The 24144-nt window shown below is 39.5% G+C and overlaps 1 protein-coding gene across 6 annotated transcripts in view; it reads right to left on the reverse strand.

Moving 5' to 3' along the window:
• myo18ab (myosin XVIIIA b) overlaps positions 1 to 24144 on the reverse strand; it is a 112184-nt gene that overhangs the window by 18182 nt on the left and 69858 nt on the right. For all 6 annotated transcript variants that reach the window (XM_053422339.1, XM_053422338.1, XM_053422337.1 and 3 more), the window contains 14 exons: positions 20767 to 20910; positions 20298 to 20387; positions 19913 to 20032; positions 16463 to 16574; positions 15843 to 15970; positions 15469 to 15623; positions 14982 to 15105; positions 13330 to 13437; positions 13097 to 13189; positions 11366 to 11476; positions 10531 to 10635; positions 9688 to 9834; positions 7914 to 8027; positions 1430 to 1546 (listed from right to left, as the gene is read on the reverse strand). In XM_053422339.1, the coding sequence (XP_053278314.1) occupies positions 1430 to 1546; positions 7914 to 8027; positions 9688 to 9834; positions 10531 to 10635; positions 11366 to 11476; positions 13097 to 13189; positions 13330 to 13437; positions 14982 to 15105; positions 15469 to 15623; positions 15843 to 15970; positions 16463 to 16574; positions 19913 to 20032; positions 20298 to 20387; positions 20767 to 20910 (1668 nt within the window). The remainder of the gene's footprint in view (positions 1 to 1429; positions 1547 to 7913; positions 8028 to 9687; positions 9835 to 10530; positions 10636 to 11365; positions 11477 to 13096; positions 13190 to 13329; positions 13438 to 14981; positions 15106 to 15468; positions 15624 to 15842; positions 15971 to 16462; positions 16575 to 19912; positions 20033 to 20297; positions 20388 to 20766; positions 20911 to 24144) is intronic.

Consider the following 24144-nt stretch of genomic DNA (forward strand, 5'->3'; position numbering starts at 1 on the left):
TGTGAAATATTTGAGACAAGTGCTTTTTTCACAGTAGATGAAGCACGCTGCTACAGCTGGTCCCAGCGGGAATTCAGCTGCTTCAATTTAGACAGAAAGGATGGATTCATTTGGAGCCAGTAAGGGAGATCACTCATCATATCACTCATCAGCCATCAGGGATGGAAAGAAAGCACTCTTACTGCACTTTCATTTCCACTTGCTGCTCCTCTGCGCTTTCAGCTACATTAATACTAATGGGAGGAGGGCAGGCACTCGGAACTCACAAAATACCCTCGCCTTGCACAAGTGGAGCTCATTGGGCAGGGATGGGCGAAGTTCAAACAATTCAAAGTGAAGGTTGATCCTGGGATTTTTACTTATATAAATTAACTTTGGATGGCTTGCAGTCTTGATGGGATAGAGCATGCATGCTAGACTGTGTGTGCATGCGTTGTGCATCCTGATGAATCAGCTTGCTGATATTCTGGGTAAATGTTTTATTTCGCATAGCATACAACAGCCAGACAGTGTCACCTATCTGTTATATGACAGATGATTATGTTTGAGGGACTAATCTCACTCTTGGCACAAAGAGTGACGCACATGTCTTTGCTATTTTCAGACTGACACAGTTATCAAAAACCTGGTCTAAAATCAGTGGCACAGTATATCACTGTTACTTTAAGATAGCATTATCGAGATAGTAAGTACAAGTTTAATGGCTTGTCACGCACACAGAGGATGTGCTCGTGTCCAAGGGTCAATGTCTCCCTTTTAGAGAAATATTCTTTAGAATGAGCTCTTTATATTTACATGGTTAATATTAACATTGGGAGCGGGTCCTCTCTAGGGAGGCCGCCATGTTTTTTAAGTAGACCAAACTGGACCAACTCAACACCTATTAAGTTTTTATGACAACTGAAGGTTACCACGGGCTCTCTTTCAAGTTTGGAAGGGGAGGATAAGGTGAGAGGTATTCAGCTGCAATATGCTACTTCATCACTATATGTCACTAAATTCTACACACTGAACCTTTAAGTGTTAATCAGTGTTATGGATCTGGACTGCAAGTGAACCCAGATGGCTATATAAAATACATCCAGTTAGTTCTGTTGCTGATCTTTGGTTGAATTTAAATAAATGTTCTCTCCTCTATCTGTGAAATGGAGAGTCTGCACAAATCAGTTTAGAGACTGAATAAAAGAGGCAGACCAGTTAGAAAAAAAAGAGAGAAAGGGTTACATTTAAAAAAAGCTTTTTATAATCATCAAAAGTAATTTCTCTATTTCCATTTAGTAAAATTAATTAAGTAAAATTATAAATGACTCATTAAAAGAATACATTTTGGATAGGAAATGGAAGTATTACTAAGGAATTGTAATTTGGAGGTTTTAATTATTCCAGCAGCTCAGTGTATATGAAAGTGACTGAGAGGAGAAAAGCAGACCTGCGACACAGCAGCCTTGTGTTTCTTCATCAGCTCGTTCAGGTCCTCCTGGTCCTCCTCCATTCTGGACTGTACGTCGTTCTTCTCCCTCTGAACACGACTCATCTGCTCCTCCAGCTGAGCAACGCAGAGCAAAACAAAGAGGCGAGTAAACAGACAGATCAAGCTGTGATGTCACCATGCAGACATAGAATTTGTGCACTATTAGTTGACTATTTTTGTAATAAAGAGCAATTATGATAGAATAGGAAGATTTATTTTTATAATAAAATGTATATTGTAACCAGAAAACACGTTGCACGATCTTTGTTACACATGTATGATTTTGCATATTAACATCTGATTATTATGAGTTAATATGTTTTAGCAGAACACAACACTATAAAGAAGGTAGTTCAAATAAAATGTGCTAAGATGTGTGCATTATTCACAACTCAGGTAGATGCCGGACTGCAAATAATGCACTGTCAGCTGAAGAAACAAACAATATAATTTATCACAGTCAACCAGAATAGAAAAGAAGACCTGCTTGTCACAAGCTGTAACCCTCAAAAACTAAAAACTAACTGTGCTGCAAGTGACTGTGATTTACAATGATGCATGACCAGAACTTAGAGTCATAGCTGATATATAGTTTCAGCTCCGGCCCCCCGCTACTACAAAGCCCAGTCTGCTCTGGTTTGCCAGCAGGTACAGTCTCTTGTAACGGGTCAACTGCTTCCAGCGCAGATCAAAAGTGTCAGGAAGTCGGGTACAGGCTGGTAGACGCACATTGAAAAATAATAATGGCTAATAGTGGCAGCAAGAGTACAAGACTGGAGCAGGATGTTTCAGATTGGTAAGGAACATGGTTACGGCATATTACTGTGTCTCGGTCCAACCGCAAAAGAATGCAGAGGTGGAAAATATCTGCTGCAAAGAAATACAAAAGGTAACACTAATTACATTATATTACTCTACCAATCAAATGCTATATTAATTTAAATAGGAGGCAGCTGTGGTGATTTGAAAGACGGCACCTAAACACATTTTGCAGTGTGTCTGAAAGTATATTCTTATTTTTAAGCAGACGGAAAAGTGACACATGCAAATTGTCAACACATTTGTGTGGCTATCTATACATTTTCCTTGCATTACCTCCATTAATAGACTCGGTGATAACATTTAGAGAAAAACCATCATAAAGTATGAGCCCCTTTTCTACTGTTGAAAAAAAAAAAAATACTAACATCTGAATTTTGTCTGCAGTTGGAATGGATTTAATCGGCATTCAATCCCGGGTCATCTGACCAATAGACACATGTTTTTGAGTGGCTATACGATCGGCACTAATGGACATGATAAACCAGGGTGAAAGCGCAAACACGCTATAGGAAAAAAACAGAAGAGGCAAACTCCTCTAGAGGCAATGAAAAAGAAGAAAATCGTTACTTAGTGGGTTTACCTGGGTTTAATAACCTGCATGAACCTGCAGGTTTTGGTATAAAAGAGCTATTAGTAAGATGCTGGGACACCGTGTGCTGCCAGACTGAGCACAACCTCCGAAAGATATTCCCTGATGTGGAGTTTTAATGACGGTTGTAAGAGAGCTGTCCAGGACATAGCACCAAACTCTCCCGTAGGTGATTATCTGGGTTGAGATCATCTGACTGTAATGGCCATAACGTATGATTTAAATCACATTCTTATTCGGTAAACCTTGTAATTTACCCCTCATGCCGCTGAATGGGGTAAGTGCCATCCGGTTTCTCCTCCCATTTTAGTTTTTACGCTTTAATTTCTCAGCCGTTTCTAGTTGTATAATTTGACTAAATGGTCAACGTTTGAAACGAAGATTTAAGTTTGTGGGTGTGCCACTCCATGCAGAGCAATGGATTTTCTCTCAGGAGAGCCCTTATTAGCTCTTCAACAATCACAAGGCCCAACAGAGGTTACTTAGAGTCCCAGGCATAACCCAGATCCTATTAGAGGCTAAGAACTAGCAGTGACTGTCTCTTACCTTCAGCCGAGTAATTCTATTTCAGTAATGACGGGGATAATATATAAAGGAGAGAAGGAGGGAGGTTGGTGCAGGGCAATGGATTAATAAATGATGAGTAATGTGACTGTGTGAAAAGGCTAATGAACCTATTGCACACAGTTGATAAACGAGAGGAGTCAGGGAGAGGCAGAGCTCACACTTTGGCATCCGTCCCATTAAGAACGAGTCCAAACAAGATGTAGAATAAACCACAATCACAAATCAAAAGCCTTCTTGATTATATGGATTTGGATACAAAAGGTAAATAAGTTATTTTGCTTTTTTTTTTTTTTTTTATTAATTCCACCCACTGCTGTGAAATTTACTTAAGTGACTAAAAATATCCATGCGAGATCTGGGGCAGATTCATTTATACATCTCACTTTCTTTTTTTAAATCCACCCTTAGCCTCAACGAGTGCTGATAAAAGCTATGAACCCAGCTCCAGCTTTGTGCGGTAGGGAAAGATATTGTGATGGATGCTTGGAAAAAACACACAGATAAAAAAACGTTCCAGTCGGCAGCATCAAACTGTGATTTAACACATTTAACAATAGGCTGTCAGTGCAATCTGAGTTTTCCTCTCAGAGTGCTGCTCTCAGTGGAAAAAATGAAGCTTTCAAAAACATGCGAGACAATTTTCTCAAAACACTGCAATTATTCCAGGAGAATGGTGGAAGAACGCCAAAGATTGTTGACAATCTGAAAGAAATGCTATTTGCGTGATATTGTCTTTGCTGACGTGGCCACTGGTGAATCATACAAAGAAAATCCTCAGTTTATGCAATAACTATTTCTATAATCAAGTCTAACAGACGTTTACTTTCCCAGCAGCGTGATGTGTGCTGCAGAGGTCATCCTCAAAGACAACATCTTAAAACAAACAGCTGGTCACACATCTTCTTATCTCTGCTGGAGGTTTATTCTACATAAGGGACCTCACGTTCTGTGAAAACAATTTAATTGCATTTCCTTTTCAGAGTCTGTTCTTTTTTCTAAAGTGAAATACTTGTCAAAACCTCTCCCTACACAACCTGATATAAAAACCAAAATGATAGACAGACAGATAGACAGATAGACAGATAGATAGATAGATAGATAGATAGATAGATAGATAGATAGATAGATAGATAGATAGATAGATAGATAGATAGTCAAACACAAGAGCACTAGAATAATAAAAGGTCAGAATAGGTCAAGAGCAAGTACGTGAGACGAACGTCTCAGCTGTCACTTTAAAGAAGTATGTGCTAATGGAGATATTGATAATACAGTATTTTAAGTACAAGGTAATTTAAAGAAACAAGTAACTGAGTATTAAAGCCAAATGGCCCATATCCCTTTTAGGTCAGATTGGCTTTGCAACAAACATCTGCTACTTGAGAATTGTCATTTTATCCTAGTTGGGAAGCCTCAAGTTCCTTTGGGGTGTCGGGGACGGTGTTACTGCAAAGCTGTCGGTAAATTAGTCATGAAAGATGAAGCTAATTAAAAGTGATGAGCTGTGCTGTCCCTCTACCAACCATCTCAGCTATTAATATCATAGACTTTATCACAAACTAACATTTTCCTCATGATCGTTCACTTGATGGATAAAGTGCTATGAGTCTAAGTCATTAGTGCTAGTAATACCACCATGTCTAGGGACAATTGTCTAGGGACAATCATTTTATCTTTTTTTTTTTTTTCAACAAGACGATAACTTTGATTCTCAGCAATATTTCTCTGCAATCTTTATTGATAGAAATAATTGAATGGAATGTTCAGAAGCTCAGGTGGGTGGGACGAGTTAAACTGAATATTTCAGTTTAACTCGTCCTCATCGCCGCAACTTTCACTCTTCACGCATCATTTTTGCCAAACAGCAGACAAATCAATGCCCTTTTAGATAACATATAACAGACACAATTTGCTCAAGGAGCCTCTAAATGGTAGAAGCTCAGTAGAGGGAGTCTCGCTGAGGTCGTTGCAACTGTCGGGAACAATAGGCTTCGTATACTTCAAATTGAACCAATCAGTAGCACCACCTGTGGTACTGGCGTGACTGGTACAGACTATGACGGTGTATATAGGAAGGGTCAGTCCGGGGAAGTCTGTGTTTGAGAGAGTGGCTGTGTGAGAGGGACAAGGTCAGGGGTAGGAAGTTGCATTGAGAGTCAGGGTCTGTCTTTCTTGGTGGTTCTCTCTCCTCCTCTTGTTCCCACTACTCTGTGCCTGCTGGGTCAGTGCTTTCTGTCCACTTCTGCTTTCAGCCAGTGAAACATTCTATCAAACAAGCTGAGACTGGTGTGAATTCCCCGGAGCAGTGTTTCTTAGATTTTTATGATAAACTAGGGTCGACATAGTGGTCTCAGTTTCCAGTCTTTCATCCTGACAGATGGTCACTCTACCACGATGACCGAATCTGTTTTTAAAGGTGTGCTAGTATAGGTAGAGACATCATTCTCCACACCTCTGGGTGATTTATATGGAAGATAAGTTTTTTTTTTTTTTTTTTTTCTCCTTGCCACTGGGGAGGATGCATTCAAACCCAGACCCAGGCAGTCTGGGTTTTAATTGCCTCTCTTGATTTTCAGATTTATTGAGGTCCAGTTAGCTAAAGCCAAACTTTAACAAGCGCAGGTACGCTGCTCTGAACAGAAAAGAAGTCAGGCTCTGAGGCAAATTAGTTCATTACTTTGTGTTGTTGCTTTCAATAATGTAAACTCTACTAATGGTTAACTCTCTTGAGATGATGTGAGCTCACTGTCATCTCCCCAAGACAAGCTGGACAAATTGGAGAGACTGACAGCAGATTGTCAAACTTTCCCCACTAATCCTAAAAATAAGCGTCGAACCATGAATTGCCCACATACAGTTCCTGGAACAGCCGCATCTGAATTCTGTGCAGTTTCACAGCAAGTGCCCTCCATCTGTAGCCAATATATTTTAAAGGGATGTATAGATCTGTGAGTTTTCTTCACAACTAAATAATAATACTGAAGACATATGATTCAGTGATTTCCTTTAAATAATGAAAATGTTAAGCCTGCCATTTTGCAACACAAGGAGACTATTTCTGATGCAATGTCAATGTTGTTCTCTGGCTAATACTATGGAGTTTTCTTACAGGTAAAATACATATAGCTAACTGACTGTTATAATCCATATAGATATAATACAGTTAGTAACAACTGCTTAAACTTGTACTTTCTACAAACAGTACAAGGGAAAACAGACACACACATTTTCAAAGCAAATCCTCCCAGAGGGTATCAACAGAAATGTATGAAGAGAGAGAGAGGAAAGAGAGAGAGAGAGAGAGAGAGAGAGAGAGAGAGAGAGAGAGAGAGAGAGAGAGAGAGAGAGAGAGAGAGATAGACAACTTGTAGACAACATGCACTTGCATGAAAAAGTAGTAACACAGTTAAGTCAACAAGTCAACAAGTCCTCAGTGCGTTGTGTAACTCTAAAAAAAATTCAGTAAGAAATAGACAAAGTGCAAACATTGATTTGGAGGCGAAATATATAAATATTAAAAAAGTCAGATGGAGTTTTCAAGCCGCCTCATGGAGCTAATGTGAATTTGCTGAGTGTAAAATGCAGTGGAAGAGAAAGGGGTTAAGGCAGACTAAATTAGAGCATCAAACTAAAATGTTAATAATATTTCATTTAAATATTAAATAAATACTTCATTACTTGAATACAGTTTAAACAGTATTATCTTTTTAAAAAAATAAACTTGACTTTGCTATCACCTGTGACCACTTGTATGTCGGTTTGTATGGTTGGTTGTTTGTAAGCAAGATTACGCAAAAATCTATTACCCGATTACCATGAAACTTGGTGGAAGGATACAACAGGGAGGAGTGAAAGTGATACAGAGAGTATGATTGAGGGTAAATGAAGGAAAAAGGCTGTTTGACTAACACGTGGAAGCAGATTGCCATGGGAACAGAGCATGAAGTAAAAAAAAAGTCAAAAGGACAGAAAATGTAAAGGTCAAATCAGGCAAGGAGACAAGGAGATCGGAAGAATAGAAAAATAAAAGTAAAAACTACAGATGTAAAGAAAAAAGATAAATATGTGTAATATTTGCAGGGAAATAAGCAAGATACCCCAACCCCTCACCTCATCCTCTCCCAGAAAATGAGGAACAGTGGGAGTAAGAGGATGAGCTGTGAGGTAACAGATGTGTCCTCTAACCCTTTATCTCCGGCTGAAGGCGCCGCTTTGACATATCTACTGCCGCCCTCCTGCCACCACAGATGGCAGATTCTTATAAAAGCCTTAAAAAACCCAACCTGCGTGAACACCACTGATAATCATTTCCAAAAGCCATGACAGCTTTAGCTTCTTCCTCCTATTTAACAACGACATGCATTAAACTTAACCATAAATTTGATCAAAACTGTCATCCGTGGCTGCGTCACACCAGGCGGCTTGTCAAGAATGAGAGGTTGAAAAGCAGAGAGCTGTACTGACCGCCTGCTTCATTTTGGAGATGTCCTCCATCTGAACGTGTAGGTCTTCAATCTCCACCTCCATGGACTTACGAGCTTTAACTGCGGACGCACAGGTGAACTCAGACTCCTCCAGCTGGAATGGACAGAGAAATCGAGGAAAGTGAATCTTTACGGCAAATGTACATTTTGTTGTTAAATTCAACGGTGATTGTTTGCATTATCAAAGAAAGCAAAGTTATCCTGTCCACTGGCCAATTTCAAACTGTGAGGTCTCCATTGGGGAGGTATGGGAGAGTTTGATGTAATTTCATAAGTTGTGTTTTGGGCAAATGTAATTCATATAAAAGAACAGATTTTAGGTAAAATAAGAACATGTTAAACTGATATTTAAAAGAAAATGAAATAAAAAATAAAAATAATACAAGTAAATGTAAAAAATACATAAAAACAGAGAAGACAGAAAGTGATAAAAAATATAAAACTGCAGGAGTGTGGGTGAAGGCTGTAGTAAAGAGAAATGTTTTTCTTTCAAATTGTTTACTGAACTAGCTTCACCCGTATATCTAGCAGAAGTCTGTTTGGAGCGTGGCTTACAAAATCTGCATCTCCAAATTTTCTTTCAGCTTTTATTAAGAACCTTTAATAGCCTTGCTGTAGATTCTGTCACCGGTCTAGACGTGACGTAGTTAACTAGAGTCATCTATGTAACTCGGTCCTATAGCCAATTCAGAGCCTTGTATGTGGGGAGGAAAACCTTAAAGTCAGTCCTGTGTAACAGGCAACCAGTGCATAGCAGTTAGAACTGATGTCTCCTCTTGGTTCTGGTTAGCAGCCAAGCGTAAACTCAGATCAGAGTCTAAGATTATACCTAGACTAGTCAGTTCTGATTTAGTAGGGGTTCGATAAGATATGATAAGATAAGAAGTCCTTAATGGTCCCAAAAATGGGAAAATTTGCAGTTTTACTGCAGCAAGAGTCAAAGAGACATTAGCAAGTAATAAGTAGCGTGCAGTACTTGAGTGTAAGGAATATAAAAAGTATATAGAAATTTAGAAACATGTAAATGTTATAAACTAGTATACAGTGTAAAGAAAGGAAGAAATAAATGCAGTATGAGATTATGTACAGTGAATATTGCACAGTTGAGCCTCTTGCAAGAACCATTCAAAGAAAAACCGATTTGTTCTTAAGTGCTGCGTACGAATGATTCAGGAGAACATGCTGCAATCTCCAATTTTTTCATGGTGAATGACGTTATTTTTAAACTCGGCCTCGTTGTTCATCCAGTCAACCCCCAGACAAGAGAGAGGCGCTCAAACAACAAATATCATAAAGAATGTCCCAGCATGTCAGATCATTTTTTGGTACAATAATGCTGTGTTTAAAGCATATTTCATATCGAACTATTTCTCCCCAGCATTTGTTATTTTTTGCCCCCCATTCTTTGGCTTCAGCAGGTCCTTTATTTCCCTTATCTATATCCTCTGTGCTTCTCTGAAATCAGGTCTTAAATCTCGTTTTACTCTTTAATGCCATTTTCAAAATCCCAAACATCATTGTTGTCTTGTTATAAAGAATCACAAGTTAAAAGTTTGGGTACTAATGATCTCGATCCATTTTTTTATCATATGCAACAGACTGTTTTTACTGTATTTTAAATGACTTTTAAATCTCAAATTCATAGAATTGTAGTCAAGTCAAGTTTGGAGTTGTAAATTGAAAAGAAATCTCGAGCATGTGACCGACAGTGGTTGTAATAGTTTGCACATAAACTGGTATTGTCATGGTCGTACCTGATTCTTGAGCTGGGCGATCTCCCTCTTGCTTGGTGCATTGTTCTTTATGTGGTCCAACATGATCTGGGCATCAGCCAGAAGAGCCTTGGTTCTTTTCAGGTCCTTCCTTAAACGCTTCTCAGTCTCTATGTCTCCACTTCTCACCTGGAAAACAGAGACAGCTGAGCTTCAACAACTCCACTGATAAAATATGAATAGGACATGGACTCATTTTACCATTCAAAAGCATATATATATATATATATATTGTATATATAGTGTATACCTTTCAGTTTGTATAGGTGGAAGGCTAATATACCACCTCTACATAAATTAATAATTTAAAGCTATGCATTCATGGATGATATACCTGCAGTCTATGCAGTCCCAACATTCACAATTTGCTATATTGTTAAAAGGGTTCGGTATCAAACGTTTACCTTTTAATCAGAGAGATGCAGGCTAGCACGATGATAATGCCACACTCTTAAATGAGTGTGAGACCTGATGAGCACAGTGTATGAATTTTTGTGGGAATATATGTGGTGGGGCTCTGAATATTAATGCTTCAGAAGACTATGTGGAAAAATACTCTGACTATCCAACTCCTTTGATGTGAGGACACAGGAAATCCTATTCGAAAAATAAATGTCACTATTTTCATCTAATTATAATTTAACCTTTATAACTGACTTAAACTGGAATTTCTTCATCCAGAGGGAGGCGGCTGCTACTGCAGGACACACCACTATAAGTGTCTCTTTCATGTTTTATCTAGGATTCTGTTCTGGTTCCAAACATAGACTGTGTGTAAAGATTCAACAGGACTGGGATCCATCACATTGTGTTTGGTGTAGTTACCTTGTCCTTTGCGGAAAGAAGCTTTGACTCCAGCTCTCTCTTCTCTTTCAGCACCTTTTGCTTCTCATCGTACTCTTCCTCAAGCTGAACCTCCATTTGCTTCAGCTAAACACAGACACACAAGCATACAAAACACATGCACACACAGATATGAGTAACCTTATCTGTCTTTTATCTGATCACATACATAGTGCACACTAAAGTGCTGACCTATGACAATGATCTATCATTATGATTACTGTCACATGAAGAGGAAATGTATCTAGCAGAATTATGCGATATTGAAAATGAATATGTTATGGTTTCTAAAAATGTATCTGTTCTAACACTGTCCAGTCTACGGAAGCTTGTGTTTGCATTTACCCCCAATTAAGTATTCAGAAGAAATCAATCAGGGATCAGTAATAAATATATAAATCCCTGTGTAAATGTCACTGGTAGACAGCATGTCAAGATGTCCAATATTCCCAGCTTGCATCAGTATAGGAACAACCTAATTATATGTGGGCTAATGAGGGCAACAGGGGCTTCCACATGATTGTGGAAGCCAGTGATGAGTTGTCAGCACAAAGCAAATCAATACAAAACAGCGCTAATCACCTGGACACCCCGGAGATTTCTGCATCTTTAGCGAAGAATCTCCTTTTTTTTGTTAAATCCTAAAAACTAGAATATAAACATTACTGTAGAGATATAAGAGCTTTACCCACTCTGGCAACAAGTTTATAATGGTTTCACTTCCTAACTGTTTGTTGTCTCGGTGTTTCTCTCTCTCTGCACAGCAACACAGATTATACAGAGTATTAAGTGTATTAAAATCTAAAATAAACTTTACCTTCTTGTTGCATGACTGTCTGATCTCCTCCACCTCATCGTCTTTGCTCTCGATATCCTTGGAATGGGTTTGGCGCAAGCGCTCCATCTCCATCTCCAGACGCAGCTTGGCCTTTTAAAGAAAAACAGGTATTAAACGCTGTGCGATGACTAATGGGTGGAAAGAACAACCAGGGCTGAACAGACCTTTTCAGAAAGTCTCTACATTTGCCAAATTACATTCTCATTTCATGCAAAAGAAGTGTCAGAATTAACATCAGCCAGAAAAGAAACAATTCTACTGAAAACTGCTCTGAGACAATCCAATAAGGGTAGGCAAATGTCACTTCTGCTGTTTCGAATAAGAGCTGATGTCAGACTTAAGTTTCACCTTTCTGATGCTGGACTGGTTCCTGTGTGTGACCACTTCTGTAACCAACAATCAGGCGTTCACATCCACTTCACGCTCAGGTGCATGGGGGTGGAAAGAAGCCAGGGTTTGAACTCCATGTTCTTTGAGAATATGCCCAACACATCTCTGACAAACTACATTTAGTTTCTCTCCCCTACCGCTCCCATTGACGAGCTGTGGATGATCCTGCTCTGCATGCAGTCAGTAGGATATCGATTGATGTTTGTAGCTCCTCTGATATCAGAGGCAGTCAGGGGCCAATATAATTAACTCCCAATGGCTGCTATGTGTAAGTCTCTATGAAGATATCTGGTATCTTTGATTGCGTCAAAGACAGCAGCATGGAGAACTCGTTCCATCCCTCCTGAGACACGGTGCTGCTCTTCAAGTGTCTTTTCTGGTGAATTTCTGTCAACAAATACTGGTACTTTCTAACAGCTCACCCACTGAATGCTTGAAAGATTCCTTCAGCATTTACATCATTTATTATAAGAGTGAAACGATGAAAATCAACCTCAGGTCTGTGGAGACAGGTTGAAAAGGATGAGCTTAGCTTATCTTAGCACAAAGACCAGAAGCACGTGGAAACGGATAGCCCGGTTATTTCTAAATTCAAAAGATACACCAACGCACACCTCCAATGGTCTCTAACTAACAGGTCTGTTCTTGTTTTTTAATCATTATACAAACAGAAATGACAAAGACAAATCATGTTTACATTCCTTTTGTAAACAAGGAGGATACAGTGTAACTATGGAGCTTTTTAATAGCTTTTTGAACTTTGGACGAAGACAGACTAGATGTTATTTCCTGCATCCAGACTTAACAAGGCTAAACACATCCTGACAACAGCTGCACTCTAGCCGTACAAAGTGTTAGCTGGGATGCAGGCAGGGGTATGAACACCTATAACTGTGAATGTCTATCTGAGTCGATATTATTGTTTATGACTGCCTGTCGGTCTGTCAGTTGCATGTTAGCAAAAATAAAATAAATAATAGTAATAATTATAATGAATCAAAATATAGAAAACTATAATAGCCGCAGTGAGGTTTAATGTTTCTGCAGGGGGTATATAAGTATACGTATACATAACGTATGAGTTAGGGTACATATGTATATGTATTATATCAGTATAAGTGTTGACAATAAGTGAGGTAAATCATAAAAAATGCTACAGATATTTTTTCCAGCCTTCCTGTAATTAGTGCTATCAATCTTCTCATTTTACGTTCACAAAGTAATGTGTCTTTTTTCTTTTTTTTTATGGGTGTGTAAATAAGCAACTTTGATCAACAAATGCAGCTTTTCTGTGATCAGAGCACGGTGGTTTGTCTGTACCTGTTCTAACATCTGGATGGAGCCGGCCTGCTCATCTAGCTCCTCCTCCTGGTCCTTCACCTTGGCCTCCAAGTCACGAAGCTGCTTCTTTACCTGAATAATAAATATATAAATAATAATAAATACATATAATAAGTAGATTGGGTTCAGCCCTCCCCACGATCCTCAATGGATGGATGGATACAGTAGTAATACGACTATAACACAAATAATCATCATGACAAGAAAAAGACCTTGGACAGTGATGCCTCATCTTTGGACTCCTGGGAATTGAGGTCCTGCAGCTCGGCCTCCAGCTGGTCCAGTTTCAGGTTGACTGCACACACCTCCAGGTCCTTGTCCTGCAGGACAGATGGTTACAGTTGGAACAGACAGGAAGGAAATGTCAGGGGATTACAGTGTGAACAAGGAGCAGAAACAGACATACACAAAAGTATATGTGAGCAAATATTTATTCAGCCCAGCAGGTAGCCACACACACACACATACACACACACACACACACACACGTCTGCAGGTTTACCATCAGTAGCTTGTATTCTTATTTTATTGTTGTGTATTTTTAGGGTTCCAAGCACTAGAGGTACTGGGACCCTCTTGGTATTGTTTTGTCACCTCTGCTGAATTAATTGTATTGTTATATTTCTCTTAGAGGAAAAGTTCCTTTCCCCTTGATTTTTGTGGATTATTCTGCATCTTTTGAGCAAATTATGGTCTGTGATTTTCCATTTGGAAAATAGTCATAACAATTTTTACAGGTTTCAAATTGAATCCCCTCTTCACACAATTCCACACATCAAAAGCCTTCTCTCTCCACAGATGACAGGGGATCTTGATCAATTTCAGGGTCAGAGGAGCGAGGGTGGGAGGAATAACTAGAGTGGAAAGCACCCTGCGAGTACAAGGTCATCGGATGGAAGTCAGCCCAGGAACCTCAGTGTGTGTGCACCCGACTGTTCCTTACTAACGCTGTGACCCAAGCATTTCATCGTTGTGCACATGATAAATAAAGTCTTGAATCTTCTTATGTCTGTTGTGAACTTTGATGCTTGTGCTTTTAATCACATATTTCAAAACAATGTGCTTGTTACCTGCTTACCTCATAGAAAGCTGCAATGTATAACAGCTACTATGCATAACAGCTACTCTATCACAGATAATGCAAATGATTATCATCTAATATGTTCCACAGAGAACTCAGTGTTGATTACGTTAGTTTGGGCAAAGCAAATGTGTCCTTGTCTCTATTGAGGTAATTATTTATGCATAAAGCTGGTTGGATAATATAATATAAATATGCTGAAGGAGACAGTGTGAGATTGGACTTCTGATTATTAAATGGATACTTGTTGACGTAATAAAACTAAATGTGAATGAACTATCTTAAAGTTTGATGAGATTTGATGTCGTATTTTTCAGGTCCAACAGGTTCCATCTTCTCACACATGAGAGCTTGCTTCTTTTCCTCAAACACTGACGCCAAATTCTACAATTTGTAAGTGTCCAGTCGGCGCATTAAATTGTTTTCCCATAGTAACAAAAAGAAACAACTCTCCAGTATTAAAAATCCTTTTAGAGCTGTAAAAATTAAATGGATTCAGAACATTATTATAAGATGAGCATCTGAATGATAGAGCAACATTATAGTTTAATTTCTAGTCAGAGCGACTAGAAAGTGTGTGCACACCTTGTAGGCTGTAAAAAATACAGGCATTATTTCTGGAGCCTTGAGTATTAAAAATCTAAGATTGGTATCACATTAGGTTTCGCCAGGCATGAAAATAAAACTTAACACAGAACAGAGTAAAATCCCTACATCAAAATATCTAAGTTTCTTTATCTAAGTTTGGTGACACAAGCCGGACACACACACACACACACAGACCTCCAGTTGCTGTCGGAGGCTGAACGCATCTCCTGCCAGCAAGTCTTTTTCTCGGGCCAGTTTCTCCCTCAGGGTCTTCTCCCTCTGCACCTCCTCCTGGGCTCCACTCAGCTCGCTGTCGAACCTGCACACAAACAGATACCCATGGTCCCACACTGCGCTGAACAACTCTGTCTAAGCACTCTAATGATACACAACTACTGCCAATCTGATGAGAGATGATTTGAGAAGGAGAATTCAAAAGTGAGAAAAAGTTGTGTATCAACATAGCACATTAGCCAACATACAGCAACGTGCAGCTAAAGAGCATGTCTCTTGACAAACACGCACGCACACAGTTAAGCAGTACAACAAATGACCTCTAGTCTTGTCTGTACCATTATTGTTACTATAGCAACACAGCTGGACCCCGCTCAGTACGTGGGACTTCATCTAACGAAGCATTACAATTGTGTGCAGTCACATATGACTTTGTGTGTGCACTGACTTTCTCTGCTTCTTCTCCAGGTCGTGGTTGCGGCTCTGCTGGCCCTCCAGGTGCAGTTTGGTGTCCTGCAGTTCAGCCGTCAGTCGCTGGGTCTTTTTCTTCAGCTGCTGGACGTTTCGCTGGGACTCCTCGTTGTCGGCCTGCATGTCGCTGATCTGCACAATCGCAAACACAAAAAAAATGAAGGGGATCAGGGAGCTGTGAAAGTCCGAACACAGTCAGGCCAATAAATGTTATGAGATGTTGATGAAAATACATGATTTCTACATCAGATAAAAAGAAAAAGTGGCATTGTTGTCAGTAGTTTGGAGTTGTGATAGGATGATTGAATAATACATTTAAAATACAAGTTGTGTATCAGTGTGTCCACACACCCTCCTCTCCAGCTGCCGCTTGTTCTGCTGCTCCACCTCCAGCTTGTCATCAAACTCCTGCTGCAGTCGCTTCTTGGTGAACTCAATCTCTCTGATGGCTCGCTCATACTTCAACCTCCATTCTCCTCCTGTCACATCAGCATGTTCACAGTCTGCTTTAGCTTCCTTTGCTTCATATCTCAATATGATTGATTGCAATAATCAAGCATTTTCAACAAAGATTTTTTTTTGTAAAAATATTTCAGTAGGAGATGATCAATTCCTACCAATCTGAGTTGTAATTTACTCTAAATTCTACATTATATGATATCAGCATAATTTGCTGCTTAGTCAGTACAAAGGAAGGGAGAAGTAGATCTTCAGAATTATGGCTCAGGATATGAACTCAGGGTGCAATTTGTGAAAAATAAACATTTGTAAAACTTTTTTTATACATAAAAATAACTCATAATCCCCAGTCGGCCTATGTAAACTACAAATCCTATTATTTCTTGCCGCTTTAAAAAATATATATATTCCAATTAACAATTATGCACTGAATCTGCTAGAATATTTAGATCAATTTATAATAAACGAATCAGCAGAGAGGATATATAGACCAGAGAAAGGGTGTGGCTGACCTGTGTCGTCATCGTCCATCTCTCCGTTGAGCTCAGAAGCCCTGATGAGTCGAGCCTCCATCACCTCCATCTCCATCGACTCCATCTGTTTCGTCATGCTGTCAAACTTGGTCTAATGGAAGAAAAGAAGAAGCGGTTTCAATTACAATGTGAACACATTTGTTTCTAACAGTAAATGTTCAGGTTTTCATGCTTGGGACCCCAAACACATACACATTCATCCTAATCTGGACCAGAGTAATTTAAAGTGGAGCACAGAAGAAATCAGGGCTGATGGGGAAAACTCAGATTACAGTCAGTCCCATCATAAATGATTATTGTGGCCTAGAGCAGTTGGAAGTTTTAGTTTGATGACAGGGACTTGTAAGAGTGCATCTAAGTTGGATTTGAAAGAAACAGTTGAATTGATTGAATTTGAAAGTTTATTTTTTCATAATTTCTGAACACTTGTAATAATATAATTACAAATCAACTATAAGAAAATGTATGGTAGTCAAGTAGTTTAGGCAGGTGTAGGAAAGGTTGAACAGTTTTATTGCATATCAGGCCTTCAAAGGGCTTGAATTTTTATACATTTGAGTGTTTAAGAGTTCTTTGCTCAGTCTCTTGAGTCCCACTTACTTTTTGCAGACTCCCCTTGTGTTGTGTTTCACACTGATTGAATTGAAATGCTTGCCCATTAGTCTAAATCCAATCCATGACAAATTGTTATGAATCAAAAACTCACATCTCAAATTCACAAACGTAAGGTCCAGAGCCTGATACTTCGTCTCAGTGAATGTTTTTCCTCTTGCTCTCAGGGTCCTTTAAATATCATTTGGTAAACTCCAAGCAGGGTACGAAAAACTCTAGACTCAAAAGTGTCTTCTCTCTAACAACTCTGCCATAAAGGCCTGATTGATGGAGTTCTGCTGGCATAGTTATCCTTCCAGCAGATTCTTACTCCTCTAAAGAAATCTTCTGAAGCTCTGTTAAAAGTGTCTGTTGGGTTCACGTCAGTGAAGAGGATAGCTGATCTTTTTTCTTTATTTTTTTGTACTTTTTTTTGCAAGTTAAAACAAAGGAAATCCCACAATATTAGGCCCTGGTTGGCTTGAAGGAGTAGACAGCTTGCCAGCTTTATCCGTCCTGAGGTGAACCAAGTTCAATTTGTCAGTGAGTAACGTCCTAACATTTTCTTGAGATATTTTTATCATTAGTAAATTCCTTGACGCAATAATGGTGATATTACTTAGGCTTGAAGAGCATTCAAGACAGTTGAATGTACCTGCAGTCATAATGTGACAGGTTTGAATCATTTACGTCTCAGACTTGACTTTTGATTTAAATTCCATTTGTTATCCCTGTTTTGTGAGAGGTTTTATAGAAATATCAGTCTTTTTTGGGTCTTTTGGAGACTATTCTTTAAATAAAGGACTTAATTAGTCATTTTACACTATCTTGTTTGAATACGTTTTTATGATCAACACATGAGTGGACTGGAGTTTTGTTAAAGTCCTATGCTGATCCAATAACAATGTTCTGCTATGTTTTTGAAAATGCAGACGGGGCAGCTGGCAGCTGTAGACCTGCGGTGCAAAATGATGATGATCTAAACACCATACACTGTGATGGCCACATCCAATGTGGTATCAAAGAGACAACAACTGGTGTCCCAGCATTAATAGGAATGCAAATAAACAAAACACAGGTCCATTTCAGTTCAGAATGTTCCTCTGTGTTAAATACCCAGATGGCCCTGTTGTGCCTCTCTCTTAGACAAACAGAGGAAAAGGACTTTCTAGATTCTATAAGACAGGCCACTTGCAGGCTGCCCATGCGTATGGCTATTCAAGCAATCAGTGGAAGAATCTATTCCAATGCCCTCAAAATGAAAATAGTGAAAAAATCATGTCAAAGATGTCAAATAGGGAACTAAATGGAACAAGAGAGCACAGGGAGGATAGTGGTGGAGAAATGGCCTGACAATATGATTCCAAAATTACAGCTGTCAAAGTTTGTGTGTGTGTGTGTGTGTGTGTGTGTGTGTGTGTGTGTGTGTGTGTGTGTGTGTGTGTGTGTGTGTGTGGATGTAGGGGGTAGAGAGAGCAAGAGACAAGAATGCCATGTAAAACGGGGTAAAGATTGGAAACAGGCCGTGTCCATGTATTCATGAAGGTCATTTAGTTTCTGTAACTGTTGGAGTTGTTAGTGCAACAGTTGGTGATTCGATTTTTTTGTGGATTATGTATGATTTTTTTCATACTCGTCTCATCAGTAAATGTACATGTCAGGTATAAACTCCATTGACAGAGTTAATGGTTGCTGGAATCATTTATCTTTTACATAATGGTTTTGAAGTGAACCCTTAATAGACTAAACTGTAAAAAAAAAGGGGGGCACCAACTTGTCCATACATTGTTTACATTCAGCTGAAGCTTATTGAAGGCTTCATCAGTCTGAGTTTTACAAATCATGCCGACATCGTTCTTTTGGCAGCTGTGTGTAATTTTATTGTGGGTCTATTTTCATCCAGCTCCTACTATCTCCCAATCAGCACGGAAACACAAGCCAGGAAAACCATGAAGGGAAAAATAATTCAATATCTCCATGATCGTTATGTCTTTTTGCTTCCTCTCATATTAGAAATGAACTGCTTTGGCTTCCTGCCATGATGGCAGCTGTATTAATATCTTCTAATTGTTTCGGGTCCTCTAACACCTTGACTGACGCTGCCAAAGTTTGTCTTTCTTTGTCTGTTGACAAAAAATGCTATGTGCGCACTGCACCTCACAATAACACACACTTCTTAGGTCTTAATGAAAACAAACAAGTCCTTTGGTAGAACTGCTTTCATTAATCATCACATTTTAGAGTTTAAATATGTTTTACAAGAATCCATTCATCATGGACTTGATGAACTTAATTTGGTGACATGATTACAAAGTTTGCTATTAGTAGGGCACTTTAAATGGAGCCGAATTTATTCCCCATCAATATTAGGCAAGAAAATTAAATCAGTTCAGGAAAAAAATAGTAATTACAGGGTTCACATATTATATTTTTTATGTGGTTTATGACTGTAACAGAGGTGTGGCCAGTTTCCGTCAAATCTTTACATGTTATGTTTTCTTCACATGGCCACACAGTTGTCCCACATTATGTCAATAGTCAAGAGGACCCTGCATCTGAGTGGGTGGAGACATAACACCCATTTAAGAATCAAACACCTTGATTTATTAGAGTTGAACTCCAACAGGAATTCAAACTCAAGTTCTCGTTCTTAATGCTCGATACGGTCAAGCTAACACATCAAACGAGTATGGCAACCCGAATGTTGATTTCCTTCTGAAGGTCTGTGTTTGTGATTGCAAGGAAAAATAGATTGAAATGCCCCTTGGCAAAACTGAAACTCCACCATGCACCAGGCGATGTGTCTGTGTGTGTGTGTGCGCGTGTTTGCGTCTCTACCTGCAGGTCCTTCGTGTCCCTCTCCAGACGCAGTCTCTCAGATGTTTCAGTCTCCAGCAACTGGGAGGCAGACTCCCCGGTGTTCCGCTCATCAGCCAGCTCTGACGACAGCTCTGTGATCTGATGCAACACACACGCACACATGCAGAAAGTACATTTTATTAGTATTGATTTGAAAATGTTGTGTTTTTTTTCCATTTATTTATAGCAAATGTTGTTACTTGTACAGGGACCCTTTTAAAGACAATAAATAAAATTAAAAAAGGACATTTTAATTCAATACATTTTTTGGGGAATCTTTACTTTACGCTCAAAATTCAAACATTATGCTCTTGCATGAGCTAAATGATCTCCTGTCTACACTTCTGTGTGCTCCTGTGTTTACCCGGCTCTCAAGGCGGTCACTGTTGAGTCTCAGCTCATTCCTCTCTTTCTCCACCTTCTCCAGCTTCTGCTTCAGCTGCTGGATCTCTTCCTGAGGGTGAACACACACAAACAGTACAGCCCGGCATGCATGTTTGTCAGGGCACAGCAGATAAAGTGAGCCAGTCAACACATAAGGTAATTGTATACATAAGGGTATTGTGGAGGTGTACTTATAGGTGTTGCTTACCGTTACCTCTGAAATCTCTCGTACATATTTCACAATAGAATGTGTGTGTGTACATTGATTTGTTTTACTACCTTCGTTGGCCCACTATACTTGTAGGGACGAAAATGCTCAAGCCCAAAGTTGCTTTTAGATTTGGGGTGGGCGTTGTGAGGGTTAGGGTAGGGTAAGGAGCAAGGGAATATATAACGTCAATGATGTGTGCTGTGTGTGTGTTTGTGTGTGTGTGTGTGTGAATACGTACGTCCTTCCCGCGGATCTGTTCCTCAGTGAGCTGCACCTCTATCAGAGGTCTGACGGTTGTGAAGAGCTTCCACCAAGGCCAAAATTTCACACCACGATTCTTCTTTATGTTCTTCTGGACGCAGCGGATGGCCAAATACTGAATCTGTCAACACAAACACAGACACACGCATGACAGTATTAGGCAGAGGAAGAACACAGAATTGAAAACTGGGTGAGTAACTGTTATCAAACCAACATTGCTGGTTTCCCCAAGTGCTGATATGTCTATAGAAGTGATATTAGTGATAGTGATATCAGACACTGAATGAGAAACAAATGAGAAAATGTGATTCAGGTCGATAAGTAAACTAAATTAATATTGAAAAAGAAAGTGGCATAGTGACATATTGTGAAACGAGATTTATAATATGTCCTTCGTGAAGCGTCTGATTTTCCGAACGTCCTTCATCAATCTCTCAAACTTAGGGCGGATACACAAGCTCAACAACACAAATGAACAGTCTTTCTTTCAAAGCTCTCAGTTTCCAGCTCCCTCTCCACCACGTCAGCATGGTGCACAGCCTGCACTGCAAAGAAGACAATAAGACACTGAGCCACAGCTGTTTGCCTTGAAAGAAGGGAAATTATCCCAATGTGGTGTAACTGCAGTAAATTGGCTGGGACTAATGAGAAATGTTTTGCAGCAGTCTTTAATATTCTCCATTAGTCAAGTCACTGTGGGCATGTCCAAAGAATGCAGCTTAACCTTCATGTATTTTTAATGAAAAATAATTTACAATTTCTACAGTTTTATATAGTGAGGTCCAGTGTATGAGCGCTTCACAGATGTGCAGGTGCAGACTCATACAATTATTGTAAATCCTCCCTGTTATAAACCATGAATCCACAAGCAAAAGTAATACTAAATCTTACAAAAAAAAGGTCAGTGAAATGGTTTGATTCTTCACACAGATCAACTTCCTATTAAAACATAAGTTTGGGTGGGATCTCCAATGGGCTTTCTGCAGTGACATGAACAAGGAAGCATAACTTAAGATGGCCAGACTGTTGAGGAAGTCCAGATGACAGACTGTGGTAGGACTTTATACCCATTAGTGGAGCTTAATGGTGCCTTTAAATCATCACCAAGAAAGGCATTAGGACAAGTGAAAGCAGCTTCTCAGACCACAATGTATTGTCTGACTTTGTACATGGCAGAGAAATTAATTATTTGATAAAGGTTTTTTTCAATGCACAGTTCCCGACTCTGATAAGTAAGTGGAGGTAAGTGGATTTATTGTAGACACATTTTTACATTTGCATTTTGAATATCTTTTGCTTTTTATATTTATAAGCGGGTTGACAGTCCAACCTCACTGTTTGTCCAGGTTTATATGCTAGTCCTCCACAATAAGAGCAAATATCATCTCTCAATTTACTTCAAAATGAGTGACGCCCAATAACATGAACAAAGAGAGGATTCCTCAGCGGTCGCCAGCTCTTTATGATAAAACATGAATCAAATTCATCAGTGGAATCTTTCACTTTTGCATCTATGCACTTGAGGTTTGAATGATGATTGTTTGTCAGACAGGCTGTTCATGTTTCAAGCACAAATCAAACCATCAATGATATGCTGGCAGCGTGTAGAACAGGCATTAAGAGACATTTTCTCAAACTGCAGGTAATCTGGAAAGCCATTCATTAAACACAACAGGGACAGATTGCTCTCTACAGTAAAGCATGACTGGGCCTGATTGTAGAAATCAGCGACAGTTCGACAAGATTTCCCCCCCCGAAAAAAAACTTGTAACTGAAAAGGTCCGTGTCCGTTGCCAGGTTTAGTTGATTAGGAATGACAGTTATCAGAGCTGGATAAGTGAACTCGAGCATGTGGACCAGTGAGTGGTTTTAAAGCACAGAGATGACTGAGGGATGGGAGAAGGTCTGTGTCGCAGCAGTGTTGCAGGGCTTAAGGACCAATCAGGAGCCTTGACGAGCAGCTGCTTCTGGCCCATTTCACTTTAATTGTCATCGGAACACTTAAAAAAGGTTCATGTCTGATTCCTGCCCTCGTCCTGACCCGGACAAAAACATTCTCCCTTCAAGTTACCACTCAGCATAACAGGGCAACTCAAGAAAGACTTTAACCTAATTTTAGGTTGGTTCAGTCTCATTTTCCACCCTTGCTAAATAATCTTGTCAAACACCAGTTGTACAGTGAGGTAAGATAGAAATAGTACTACAGATATTCACAGCAGGACAGTCCAAAGCCTATTTCTGCTGCTCCTTAAGAAAAATGACCATCCTGAAAGATTATTGCCATCGTCTCAGTGAGTGTATTTACAAGCCAGAAAAATCCAGGTTACTCAGGTAATAGGAGAACATTTTTCTACGCAGTGTGGTAACCTTGTTACTGGTTTCTGTCTTAGGGAAACTATCTAATTAGATTCAATGTTGAATGGCTTTCGGTGGAATCCCCAATGCTCCTCCACTCTCAACTGTTCCCCCATGAGAACAAAGAGAGAGAGGAGAGAGCGAGACTGCAGGCCCTCAAAGCAGCCGGCAGATCTCTTTCTATTTGTCTATTCCCGCATGGAGAGGCACAGTCTCTGTTTCTCCCAGCTTTACTTCCTTTCTCCATTTTTTTCATTGTACTTCTCATTTATTTCCTGGAGTGCTTTGAACACTGCTCCCCTTGGCGGGGGGGGGGGGACTTGGAAAGGAACGGGTTGGTTCCCTAGAGTAGGCAAACAGATTCGATGGAGGAACAAACTAATTGAATTTGTGTTGTGGTGATAAAAAGATGGTCCAGGCTTATTTAAAACGACCTCTCTATATGGACGTTTATTTCCACAAAAGTAAGAGTCAGCACAAATCAAATTAAAGTTTTAATCTTTAAGTCCAGTAACTGTTTAACAAATGAAAGTTTTAATCTTTAAGTCCAGTTACTGTTAATAAAAATGGACCACGAATCTTTACTTCCACAGTATAAATTTAAGCCAAATCCCCGACCTGTGAGCTTCATCTTGCACTGGTCATTTCAGCACCTTCGCAATAGTGATCGTGGAGCATTGCAGTCCAACCAATACATCTACCAAACCTATTAATCATCATTAAGGTGCTTTCAGACATTCAGCACTGAACTCTGAATACTGTCCTGAAATTATCCATAGTGGTGATACCTGAGAACCCAAATGTCAGAATCAGTGGTTTCGGACTTTCCTCTGGAGCTTTTTCCCGCCAGCCCTCGAGTAAAAGAATTGCAGATCGTCTAATGTAAATTCCAGAGAATGTCAGAGTGAGCCAATGTGAGAATACACAAGGATAATGTCCGGAAAATTCACCGCAACCGGGTGGGATGATGAGGACTTTCTAACACACAACGCATGTAAAA

The sequence above is a fragment of the Pleuronectes platessa genome, chromosome 5 (assembly GCF_947347685.1).
Source record: "Pleuronectes platessa chromosome 5, fPlePla1.1, whole genome shotgun sequence".
NCBI classification, from domain to species: Eukaryota; Metazoa; Chordata; class Actinopteri; order Pleuronectiformes; family Pleuronectidae; genus Pleuronectes; species Pleuronectes platessa.